Source organism: Zeugodacus cucurbitae, chromosome 3, assembly GCF_028554725.1.
Source record: "Zeugodacus cucurbitae isolate PBARC_wt_2022May chromosome 3, idZeuCucr1.2, whole genome shotgun sequence".
Taxonomy (NCBI): Eukaryota; Metazoa; Arthropoda; class Insecta; order Diptera; family Tephritidae; genus Zeugodacus; species Zeugodacus cucurbitae.
The window spans coordinates 63,185,322-63,198,903 of NC_071668.1; the positions used below are offsets into that span (position 1 = coordinate 63,185,322).

General features: G+C 36.2%; 1 protein-coding gene across 2 annotated transcripts in view; it reads right to left on the reverse strand.

Annotated features, from left to right (window-relative positions):
- Window positions 1–13,582, reverse strand: part of LOC105208477 (discoidin domain-containing receptor 2) — a 384,778-nt gene that overhangs the window by 253,201 nt on the left and 117,995 nt on the right. For both annotated transcript variants that reach the window (XM_011178347.3, XM_011178346.3), the window contains exon 5: window positions 12,363–12,468. In XM_011178347.3, coding sequence (XP_011176649.1) covers window positions 12,363–12,468 — 106 coding nt within the window. The remainder of the gene's footprint in view (window positions 1–12,362; window positions 12,469–13,582) is intronic.

A 13,582-nucleotide genomic window follows, 5' to 3' on the forward strand; every position in this document is an offset into this window, starting at 1 on the left:
CCCATAATTACGCGTCTACTATCGAACTGGATACTCACCTCCCTGTAGGAGGTTACAGTGGAAGAAGAGTTATATAATAGGCTGCTAATACAAACTCTTCTTTCTTAGAAGATTAAAATATGTTTTTTGTAGGTAAATTAACTTAGACTCTTAATGAATGACGGATAACTGAAAAATTGCTGATTTAAAAACGTGTATTCTGGAACTACTGGTGTTTTCGAACTTATTTCACGAGAGCCAAGGCGAACAATTTTGTCAGATAGCAAACCATCGTATCTTGGAGGATGAGAGAATCAGTTTAAGTTTTTCTCGAATTGAAATCGTATCTTGCCGGGTATTCTAAGTACCGTAATTGATATATGTAACGAGACTTTCTAAGAAGAAGAAGAAGGCTAAAGGAAAGTTTTATATTTATATTCGAATTCTTGTTCGAACGCACTGTATCTGAAGATTATGGATAGCTAGATATTAAGAACTCATGAGGCAACTCGACTTTTTTGAGCCTTAATTCCTGAAATTGTGTCGTTCCTTTTCTACCGAAGAGTTTTCGAATTCTTTATAAAGCTCTTAAAGAACGTCATTATAATTCTTTAATAATTTTTTTAGTATTTAATGTTGTTCAATAATTATCCTAACACTTTTTGGGCACATTTCCTTCACTACCTTCTGTGCTTCTTTTACTGATATGACACTAAAGAACTAAGTATAAGTCGATTAAAGTCCTAGAATCATGCGACTTTCTTACGTTTTTAAGGTTTTAACGATGAAATTCTGGTGGCATTTCAAAATCATATTTCTAAATTTAGTAATACACAAGTGAAGAGCCGAAAGAATTCACTTTCTTTATGAACTTTCTTGCAGAAGAATACTAAAATCTCGCAAGTTTATGTTACAATCATGCTAAGCGAATAGAATTCCATAAATCTGTCTTCTACTGAGTGTATTAAACAGTTATAAGGCAGTAAGTTTAATAAACCCTACGAAAATTGGAGACGTGAGTAAGCGCCGACCTCTTCATACAAATGTAAGCACATACAGTCGTTGTAATATTTTCGTCCTTTTGCCATATTTAACGCCCCAATCACACGCTCGCTGATGCCTCTCAATTAATTTAATATTCACGTAATTAAGATAATTAATATCGCGCCACAAAGTTTGCAAACAACTTTTATTATGCGCACACAAGCGAGAGCTTGAAAGAAAGCAAGAAAGAGAAGCAGGCAGTGGGATTACGCTATTTTTGAACATCATCATATTTTATGGGGTCATCAAAGCAGCCCACGCAACTAAAAGTACACAACAAAAGGTCATACACAAAATATAATACATACGAGTACTCGCTTGTGTTATATAAGTATAAGCAAAGTGGAAGTAAGTAAAATCTAACGGCGAATCAGCTACAAACTTCTGCTACTTTTATTTACGATTATTTATTTACGACCTGTGTACACACAAAGGCTGGCTGTTGTCATTTGGCAAAAGGATATTTGGAAACTTTGTGGAAGAAGTAAGAATATTCTTTTGCTGGCGTTTGCAAAGTTCTATAAGACCGTGAAGGGTACTTGTGCATCATTTTATTTGCATAATAATATATTTATTGTATTGTTCATATATGTATACATATATGCATTTGTATATAATCCCCAGCGTATTAACTACACAAAAAAATCCCAAATAGCCATCATTAAAATATGAAAGGATGCGGCAAGTATGCGAGGAAGAGTTATTATGACACGGTAAAGCAAAGTAAAACTTGGGTATGGTAATAAAGACTTTTTACGACAGTACATGGCGAGCGTACGTTTTACATACGCCTACCAATACTTTGATGAAATCACTGGGTCTGCAAGTAAACCCGGCAGAAAAGTGGTAGATTATACTTATCAGGAATTGTTGTAGTATAGCTAACATCGTAACTATATTGGAACTGGTTGTAAATGGTTGGTTTCAGAATACTCTCTCAATAACACTCTCCATCACCTTACATAACTAACGAAATGAAGTTGCTGGAATTATATATCTTGAAATATATTATGTCCCATATAGACTAGATTTGAAACTTTTTATTCTAGCAAAAATGAATATTTCATATTGTGACTATACGAGAACTAGTTCTATAAAGTAAGATGATGATCCTCTTTCTTGACTTTCTCATATCATTATAAAAGAGATAAGTCAGCCTCCAATTGTGTTTAAAAAATATAGTGTTGCCAATCAAGTTTTAGATATGGATTCATAATAATTAATTTATTGCTATATTGTAAAGGGTTTGAATATCAAAAGAAATGCTACAAAAGTAGAACGATAGGGACAACAAACGACGCCATATTTATTATGGATATTGGAGTGAAAGAGTCGGAATTATTAAAATTTACTACCGAAATTCGGAGTCTGTGACCTTAACGCGCTAGCGCTTAAGAGCGCTATGTCCATTTTATGGTCGTCATAATCGTCCTGTCAGATCAATAATTGAGCGTCTGGTGGAGAAATTATAATCCACAGGCACAGAACAAAATGTTCCAGTGAGACAATTCTTTGGGTCTTTGTGCCCGTAGTGTCGAGAATATTGCTGCCGTTAGCGCATCAATTGAGGAAGATCCAAATCGGTCTCTCACGCGTCGTTCTCAAGCGTTGGGCATCTCTGTGATGTTGTTGTGGCGAATTTTACAAAAAGATCTTGGCCTACTTCCTTAGAAGATCAAATTGACGCAAGAACTGAAGCCGATTGGGCTGAGCAATAACTTGAAAATGTGATTTTTCATAGAAAAATCATCTTCGGTGATGAGGCTCATTTCTGGCTGAATGACTTCGTCAATAAGCAAAATATGCGTAATTGGTCAGGCAGGTCAATCCACACGGATTCCACGAGTCACCATTGCAAAGCGAAAATATTATGGTTTGGTGAGGTTTATGAGGTGGCGTCATTGCGCCGTACTTCTTCCGTGATAATCAAGACTGGTACATTACTGTAAATGGGAATCAATGAAAACTCCCTTTATCAAAACTTCTTTCTTTTCACGATTTGGAGTTGGTTATACTTGAACTATCCGATAACAATGAAAATTTATTGTTTGAGAATTGTATGGGCCCTTAATTCATTCAAGAAATATTCCGTAAGAATAATAATGTCATTGAATATCCCAAATTAGATCAGTACACTGCCTTGAGATCCACCCTCATTTCATATAAAAAATTATGTTCTGATTTCGTGAGTAAAATTAATGGGTTACCTTGTTTGATTTTTTCGTTTTATCTTACTCGGTTCCTTGCTGAGCGATATTTTTGATTGTCTTGAATATCTAACTATATATTATACCAGTTCAATATGGTTTCAAGAAGGAATGGAAATTATGATTATATCAAGCAGGTTCTGCAATCCGAGTGAAAGTGAAATTAAAAAAAATGTTGAATTTGAAAAGTAAAGTCAGTACATTATATACGTCATATATCGGATTGAAAGTAAATTTGCTTGAATTTCACTCATATATCGGATTGAAAGTGAATTTGCTTGCATTTCACCCGGAAGTGAATTACAGAACTTGTCTGTATATTTCCAGATCGAGATATTTTACTCGGATTTAAAGGTAATTTGTTGCTTACAATCGAACGCGGATATTTTGGCCTTAGTAATGCATTCTCTTCAAGTCTTCGAGGCAGTTTCTTCGTCATACTATACTTATGACTAATTCACGAACTAAATTTTCGACTTTTTTAAAGCCAATTTAAAATACTTTCTCATCAAAATATTGAATACAATGATTTCAGTATCAACTGTACTGGCACTTTTTTTAAATATCTAACAATTCCCACTGCTGGGTTAAATTGATCTAAAATATATAGAATAAGTCTGCTTGCGTCTATTTTCGCAACCTTAAACGTAAATCCGCCTCCTCTGTTTACATTGTTCAAAAATACTAAAGAAATACTTTCAAAATGAGAAATAAAAAAATTCTGGAAGGTTATCGGACCAACTCCCCATCACACACCTAACCTCAGCCATCAAGCGACACGCGTGCTGCATACCATTAACATTTTGTTTTTGTTGTACGACTTCTTTTGTAATATTATGACATTTACGCCATTCCACAGACTAGCAAATACATATGTGTCGCACAAATGGCTTAACATTTATATGGCCTACGCTGTCAACAACAGCATCAATAACATTCAACAGCAACAGCATAATATCGACATAAAAATAACCATTTGGCTTTACGGCCAACATGCGAAGCCTGCACGCAAACCGTGTGCTTTAAAGTCGGGAACAAAATATGATCAAATTTTGGGGCGTTGTTCCAAATTTGGCGCTTTGCCTGCAGCAATTAGCAGCAACAACAACTTTGACATCAAAATCAATAAGCGATTGTCATTTAGAATTTGTCGCCGCCACTGCCATCGCCGCCGACAACTCAGCCCTTATGTGTCTGCCTGTCTGCCAGTTTATTTATTTGTATTTGTATTTGTGTTTACCCTGCCCAACTGTCCGTCTGTCTGTTCATCTGTCCTTCTATCGCTTTGCTATTGCTTTGCATTTGTTTGCCAGCCCATCTGTCTGTTTGCTTGTTTATTTATTTGAACTCACCATTCAACATTCTATTTGGCCTAAGGCTGCCTTTGCGCGCACACACACACATTGTGCCGGCGACTTTTGCACTCATCTTCGATGGCTTTATGCCTTCGAGATCTCCTACCTTACTTACGGGACTTCCTGCCCACCAAACGCCACCTCCTTTAATGTATTCTTTTCACGCCCACTTCCTCCTCGTACACTCCTTCGCACACAGTTCAATTGTCATTTAGATTGTCTGCCTGTGATTTCCGTTGCGTTCCGGGTCTCCGGCAGTCGTACGCCACGTAACCCCATACCCGCCCTGTCGTTGTAGTATTGACCTTTTCCTCAATTGGTCACTTGTGCGGTCATTCATCTAGGTGACGCTTTTTTCTTCACTTTTTTTGATCATCTTTCACTTTTTTATGCCTGTTTTTGTAGGTTTGTCATTTTTTATTGCTCCTTCTGTATCTCCCTCTCTCTCTCTGTTTCTGCCCACCACTTGTGCATGAAATATCACATTTGGGTCTAAGTAGCGTATTTGAAATTACTTTAAATGCATATTTTATTAGTTTGCTACGTTTTATTATGCATTTTGCTATTTTATGTGCTTTTTTATGTTTATATTTACATTTGTGCTATGTGCGTAAAAAAGGGTTTGTGTCCCACGATCGCTGACCTCATTATGTCATAAAATATTTGTTTGCTTTCAAATTCAAATAACATTTCCCTTGTGACTACATTGGGGAATGCTGCATGGAATTTAATTATATGATTTGGATAATGTATATAAATATATATATACCATATGTATCCTGTGGAGTTGAAAAGGATTAATTATTTATAGTTTCGATGGGATGATTGATAGAAGAGAGATATTGATAAAAGGGATTCTTGCAAAGTATTAAGTAAAAGTATTAAGCCTTTTAGATCTAAGAATTCGAAAATAAATGAAGCATTGAATTGCTCACATACATCAAAATAGAATACAAAAAATCCAAGGTTCCATGATAAAATACTCAAAGCAGTCTTGTTGACTTCGAACTTAACTTTTCAACCACAGTTAGTAAAATTTGTAAATCATACTCCCGTTGCGCTGGACATTCGTATTTTAACTTTCGGTTCTATAAATATATACTTGTGTAGTAATTGAAGTGTTTAAGAAACTCTGAGTTAAATAATGTTTTATTCCATGAATTATCCTGAATAGTCAAAACATTGCTGCCAAAGAACTTTGCCCTCTGACCTCAGAATTCTGAAAATATTTGATAAAGACCAAAATTGTGTTATGGGAGTTAAACAATTATGTTTATTCAGTAGATTTTGTATTATTAGAAGATTACTAGATGTCTTCGAAAACAGTATAGAGTCAAAGCATTTATACTGAAGGGCCTTGACTCCAATAACTCCTATAAATATTTCAACAAATGAGCCTGTGTTATTTTTGAATAAATATGATTGGAGTGAGACATGTGCTTGAGCGATAATCATAATTTCCGTCCGCTGGCACTATCCTAAGTTGGAGTTCACGTCCACTCGATTAAGTTCTGTTTTGAGCTCCTGGACAATTGAAGCCAGTTGGAAGAAACGATAAAACACTAAGTTGTAAAAGTTAAACATCGAGTTAAGATTATGGGAAAAATTATCAAAGTGGGGGTCAAAAAATGGACAAAGAACAATTATGTACCAAGTGTAGTATCATCAAAGCAAATTCTGGCGTGTACCTTTGCGAGTTGGAGTTCTGAGATTAGGATTATTTATCTGAGAGTACCAGTGGTACTTCTACAATATGAAAAAATAAATGACAGATTGCATTTTATTGTTCATAAATACTGGTTGTAGTTGTAGTATATTAAAATAATTTTGAAATGTTCTCCAGGAATGCTTTTTTGGTCGACCTTACCATATGCATTAATCAAGAAACAACAAAGGAAAAATGAAAGTGTTAAGAGTGAAGTATATAGTTGAAAAATTATGGCTTTGGATTGTAACACAATACGGCAAAATGGACATCTTTCTGGTTGTTGAGCCAAGTCAATTTGTTTTAGTGATTAAGTTAAAAACTTAAAATCTAAATATTTGCCTTGATGTTCGAAATTGAGGTCATTTGAAACAGAATTATTAATTATTATATGTGAGTTGCTAAAAAGAAAGGAAAGGGAAAGATACCGAGAGCTGAAGAGGGAAGTGAGACCCATTTGCAGACAAAAAAGAAAGAGGCCGAAATGCGTGAGCATGAAGAGCTTGATAAGCTGGCCGACAGGAGTAATGCTCGAAAATTCTACGAAAAGATCCGGCGACTAATAGAAGGTTTTAAAACCGGAGCACACACCGAATGGCAGTGAAAGTACAACACCAGGAGTAGGTGAACCCGATTCCCCAATCGATGACGATGAAACAGAGGTTCCATTACCCGACTGTGGAGAAATTCGAATAACAATTACACGCCTGAAGTACAATAACGTGACGCGGGCCGATGGCTTGCCGGCCGAGCTATTCAAATACGGCGGCGAAGAACTGACAAGATGCATGCATCAGTTTCTTTCCGGAATATGGTCGGAACAAAGAATGCCCGACGTTTAGAATACCCACAATCCCCACAATCTGTGCCAAATATCGTGGGATAAGTTAAAGATAACATCGCATATAATCTCTTTCATATCTTTGTCGATTTTAAATCCGCCTTCGACAGCACGAAAAGGAGCTACCTATATGCCGCTATGTCTGAATTTGGTATCCCTGCAAAACTAATACGGCTGTGCAAGCTGACGTTGAGCAACACCAAAAGCTCCGTCAGGATCGGGAAGGACCTTTAGAGAAGGTACAATATTCTATGAGAGTGTACAGCTGCTGGCATACGCGTATGATATTGATATTATCGGAAGCAACACCCGCGCCGTTAGTTCTGCTCTTTCCAGACTGGATAAGGAAGCGAATCGTATGGGTCTGGTGGTGAACGAGGACAAGACGAAATATCTCCTGTCGTCAAACAAACAGTCAGCGCATTCGCATCTTGGCTCCCACGTCACTGTTGACAGTCATAAATTTGAAGTCCTTGATAATTTTGTCTATCTGGGCGCCAGCGTTAACAACACTTATAATGTCAGATTGGAAATCCAGCGCAGAATCACTCTTGCTAACAGGTGTTACTTTGCACTGAGTAGGCAATTGAAAAGCCCTCTTTCGACGAACAGAAAGAACAGTTTTCAAGTGAAAGGTTTTGCTAAAGATTTATGGTCCCTTAAACATTGGCAACGGACAGTTCCCACAGACGATGGAACGATGATCCCGATGCTATAATGTTAAATTTTCATTGTGAGTAGAGTACATAAATATTTTTTTGTTTGATTTGATGCTACAGATAATTGTATTAATAAGAAATATTGATTATAAAAAGGCAATAATATTAAATAACAAAGTATAATTTTTGAAAATGCTACTAATATTGCATAAACTCATCGAAACATTTTCGTTTAACCCATGCGTTCCATTAACTTTCCTTAAATCTCCAAAGGCGACTGTAGTACACGGCGTATACGTAACACAACTTTTCGCCTACACAATATTCAATCTATAGGAACGAATGAATATGTTTGTATGTAATTCTCTACACGACACGTATACTCAGCTGTAATAAATAATATTTGTTAAAGGTGTACTCATATGTGAAAGTGTAACATTTTTGTTTTTTCAATACAGGAGAAAAGGCCACCAGCTGCCTAATTCATAAGGGGAATGCGAAAAACAACTAAGTGCGTGAAAATGTGAACAAGAACATGACAACAAGAGCAAAAAAATAAAAATGTATAAGACACGAAAAACACGAAAAACACGAAAAGTCCATAGTCATGTGTAAATTTTGATGGATGTGGCAGAAAATTAAGTGACATACTACCAGCGAATATTTGTTCGTGCTAATATATGTGGGCCTCACTCTGCATATGTATGTGAATTTTTATGTTTTCATGTGCATATTTACATAAGCATACTTTTCTCTGTGTAAGTATATGTTGTATATATGAATATATGCGCTATGTATATCTATATAAAGTTGTTATTTATAGGCACATGAGTATTAATAGCAATATATATACATGTATATGTTAGTATTTGATCAATAAAAATATTGATGCATGAATTTCTGTACGTTTGACATACATTTTTAGAGTTTTTTAGAGCCGAGTTGGTTGGCGGTTAGCTTTAGGAGGTCACAAATACAGCGTTATGATAAGGATGACTCAAAGTATTTATAATAAAAATGATGGGGTTCACTGCTGTCTCAAAGTTTTATTTAGACTTTTTAATAATATTTTTCATTAATCTGTGTATTTTAGTAATAAATAGAGACCGAAATTTATATTATTATTTTTTATACCCGGATCTCAGCTAATTTTGGTTTTAATAAAATTTAATTTTAAATCTAAAAATATGATGGTGAACTTTTTATACGAAGAACCCTGATTAATACCTTCAATATTTTATATAATATACAACAAAAAATGTTTACTTAGCTCCACAGGCAGTCACACGCCCTGCGTGCGCCTAAAAATATACCTCCAATATAACTCTCACATAAATTTGTACCCCATATGAGCCTAACAACAGCGCACCCGCTGTGCCACTAAACGGTTCGAATAACTGGTGCCATTAGACAGCAACATGCCTTATACAAGCACATTTCTTTTTTGTTTTTGCTTGTGCCAGTATTTTCGCACACGCCGACAGCCAACATTCCGCTTGTGCCATTTTATGACCTTTTGATTTACACGCACTGACATTTTATGTTGTAAAAATGTCACTGCTTTCTAAATAATTACAATTTTATTTTTGAAATACACTCGTCGTTTACACAGTTTGCGTTTTTTTGCTTGGCTTTGCATACTTTTATGCGCGCACGATAAATCAGTGGAATGCGAATGCGAAACAAAAGGCGCGTCGTAGTCGCTGTGTGTTACCCAGTGACGCACGAATGCGAAGATAGCGACATAAATACATACAATTTTTGTTTTTGTTTTTGCAAAGCAAGCGAGAGACGAAAAAAAAAACATAATAAATAAATGAAAGTGTCAAAGGTTTAAGGCCCGAGGCTGTAGCGACTGGCATTGCTCGGTACGCGCTTTGTCATTTCACTTTTAGCCTAGTGACATGCCAGCTTTCGATTGTCAACATTTGACTTTTAGTGTCGTTTCGCTACTTTCGCTTGATTCCGAAATTTTAGCGACGCTGATGTGCGCCTTAAATTTTATATACACGGTATATTGTTAGTGGATGTTTTCAATTTCATTTTCGCAATGGTTTATATATTGAATGAAGTGATATATAGGTTTATGGAGCGTATATGTGGTTGGTTATATGGAAAAGGAAAGGGTTTAATTTCAATTGAGTATGATATTAGATATTATTCTAACGGCTTGTTTATTTGTATATTTCTAACTTGCATTAAGATCCTAATTCTTGATCATGTGCTAACTGTATCCTCCACAAATTAGCTTGCCATTAAAAATTTTCATAGTCGATATCAGCCATTTATCGTATGAAAAGAGCGTACAGTATCTATGGCTGTAACAAAAGCTCCAAATTTTATACTTTTGCTTAGGTATTATTGGGACACTCTTAAGTGAGTCAAAGTCCCTTCCTTACAAACTGCTAACTTACGGACTACAGACTGATCAATCAAAACTAACCCATTCGATTATTCATATCCGATAGGCAGATTCCTTCGAACACTTTTTTGTTCTTTATATCGTATATATATTTCATGATCTTCGGAGAAGATGACCTAAAACTCTTTACAGTAACGTTGATCTAGATATGACAGTTCATTTGAAATTTCGAGCAACTCACTTGAAATAATGAGTAACACCTTTAGATGGATGATAAACTTTTAAATGTAAAATCATGTCATATATGACACTATGTGAATTGGATGGATTGAACCGAGTTAAAAAAAACTAATTTTTACATAGAAAGAGTAGCAGTGGGTCCACTTAGGACCCGGTAACTATCGTATAAATAGTTAGTCGGTCAAATGAAACTGTTTCTTTCCATATTCTTTCTTTTGTTTCTTCGTCTTTTCAAGGTCGGCTTAAAACCTTTATCAGAAAAAGACACTGTTGAAACTGTTTCTATTCACATCACTGTTCAATTTGACCTTAGAATATACCATATAGGTTTGAGCAGTTAACCGGTGTGATTTAGATAAAAACATAAGTTAGATGATCTAGATCATTGTTTGGGAAAACTCCTTTATAGTCGTCTGATTCTGTTTCAAAATCTTAGAGGTTTAAATTATTAAATTTTGTATCTGTCGTAGAAACTCTCGGATATCAAGTGTCATGGGAGAATTGTTTAATTCTATAAACATCTTTTACACCATTTGAGGATTACGAACTTAAAACAAGGTTGAGACCTTCTATAATTTTTTTTTAAGGCTGAAGGAGTAGGTAATGTAATGCTGATTTTAGATCTTCATTAAATATGGATGGAAGAACACAGACAGTTCCAATTTTCGGATGCCAGACCATTAGCAGTAGTAGTAAATATGCTTCGAAGTGCGGAAACCTTCAGAGGGGAGTGTCTTACAACCTTTTCAGTAACTTCGAACTACTTTGTAATCCGACTTGTGTGGATATCTGGTCACCACGGAGGAGTGGAAGCTAGTGCAAGTAGTCCGTGGCCCACTTGCACTAGAGGGCTGGACACAACGACTTTGGGTGAGCTCGCCAAACGCTGGACAACAACCAGCACCTGTGTAGTAGCAAGATCTTTCTGGACCGCAGTGGATCGAAAACGATCCTTCCAGCTGCTGTCGCTTAGTAAGGCTCATTTCTCCGTAATCACTGAAATGCTTAATGGTTATTGTCCAATAGGCACACACATAGGGATTAAGCCATGTGCTAGTTGCCAAAGCTGGAATCATCCAAGCACATCCTCCTTCAATATCCACTTAATAACTTTATAATAGTGTCCAAGCGCTTTATCGAATCATAAGTGTCTTAGTGATCCGTCAGGAGTATCCGCGTGTCATTATGGAAGTCGGAAGTGCCTAAGTGAGACTCTTTGCAGTTGCAGAGATCTACCCCTTGGCCTAAACATAACCTAACCTATATCTTATTACCATTAGTATGTTGAACGTTTATAAGATAAATCTTTTGAGTTCCGAACCAATAATCAACTGCACAAGAGCCATAGGCAACGTTTACCATTTCTTTTTTTGTTAGTTTTGTTATTGTTTTTAGTTGAATATTTTTGCTATTTTTTATTTCATATAACATTTCGCTTGAGCGCCTCACGTGATGCGCGGAGGGAGGAATACAATCAAATGGCATACATGAAAGCATTTGAACACGCCATAAAATAATTCATATTAATTTCAACTGTCTCATATCGTTTAATGTGTTTCTGTGCGCTTTATGTTGTTGTAATTGCTTATTTGCCTACTGTGGTTCCACGTGTTGTTGTGGAAATGAGCACAGATAGCAAAAAAAGAACACACACACACTCCCGCGAGTGAATATTTATTTGCCTTCCTGTGCCTATGATGATGCTTCCTGTTTCTGGAAAGGAAGCGCGTAGGGACGCGCATTTCAACTTACTTTTAATGTATATATGAGTGGGTGTATATATATATGTGTGCTTTGTTTTTGTCATTTCACTTTGTTTGTAGTGTCACAATGGTTCAGCGGTTTTGTTTACTCTCCTTTATTATTTTGTTTTGTCAATGCAAATGTATATAGCATATATGTATGTATGTGTTAGTATGTGCTGAACAATTTCAAGTAAGAATTGACTTTTCATGTCCTTTGTAACTCACCTGGCATGTTGTGGGCCCACATTGCCCATGTCATGCGCCGAGCTGGCGGTAATTTGCGTATCAGCGATGGCACCGGATTCCATGCCGAGCGGTTGCTTGCAGGTGCCTGTAAGTATGCAATGGAAAATCGTAGTGAAAAAGCGGTTAGTAGAGTGTAATAAACACATGTGAGTTTGTGTTTTTGTTGTCGCGCTCTCTCTCTTTCCTTTTATTTTTATTTTCTGCAGTAATATTTACATATGCTGGCTGAAAGCATTGTTTGCTGTTTACTTTTGTGCTCTTTTCTTGGTTTCTTAACTTTTCAGTGTCGTTAAAAGACTTAACTGCAAATAACATCGTTAGAGCGCCAGAAAGTAGGCTTTGTAATGCGAATTTAGTACAATTTGACAAGCTGAGCATACAATGGTGTTGCGATATGGTTTTAAGGTGATTTTGAATGGACTTATTTAATATGAAAGTGTATAGAATATACCTTTACATAAATATAATAGCCAGCAGATTAGAGTTATAAAATGACTATTTACTATAGTCCAAGGAGCACAGTGTTTACTTCAAGGCTGTCATTACCTGATCTGATAAATTTTAATGCTAAAAAGCGAAGCTTTGAATAAATTATGTGAACTAAACGTAACATATCTTTAGTCGATGAGATATTCTAAATGATCTAAAAAGTTAGTAGAGAGAAAAATTAGCATCACAAAGAGGCAGCGATGGTGGGAAAGCTCAAACAAAGGACGGTGAACTCAGATACTAATACCGAGCATTCATCTAGGAATTGGTAGGTTGAAAAGGGGGGGCGAAGAGAGCCTGACCGCAATCACTCGCACTTAGGGCAACCTTCATCTAGGAATACATAGGCAGTAGTCACGGAAGTTGCCTTATAATTTTATGGGCTCAATTAGCACTAGATGTGCCACTTTGATATAATTTACTACTATCCCGTTTCATCCTTCCGTTCAAACCATTTTGTGTTTTCGATGAAGATACTTATGCCCGATATGCATCCATTCTAGCTTTAATGTCTGATGGATTGCCAGTGTCCTGTATCGAATCTGCGATAGGACCGGACATGGAAAATTGATTCTTTGTTCCCCTCTAGTTCACAGCCTCGGTAAATGTTATTGTAGGGCATGCCCATTTTCATTGCATGTTCTCCAAATGGCCAATAACCCGTTATAGTAGCTGAAAGTCTGAAAAAACTTTTCTTGGACCTATTTAAT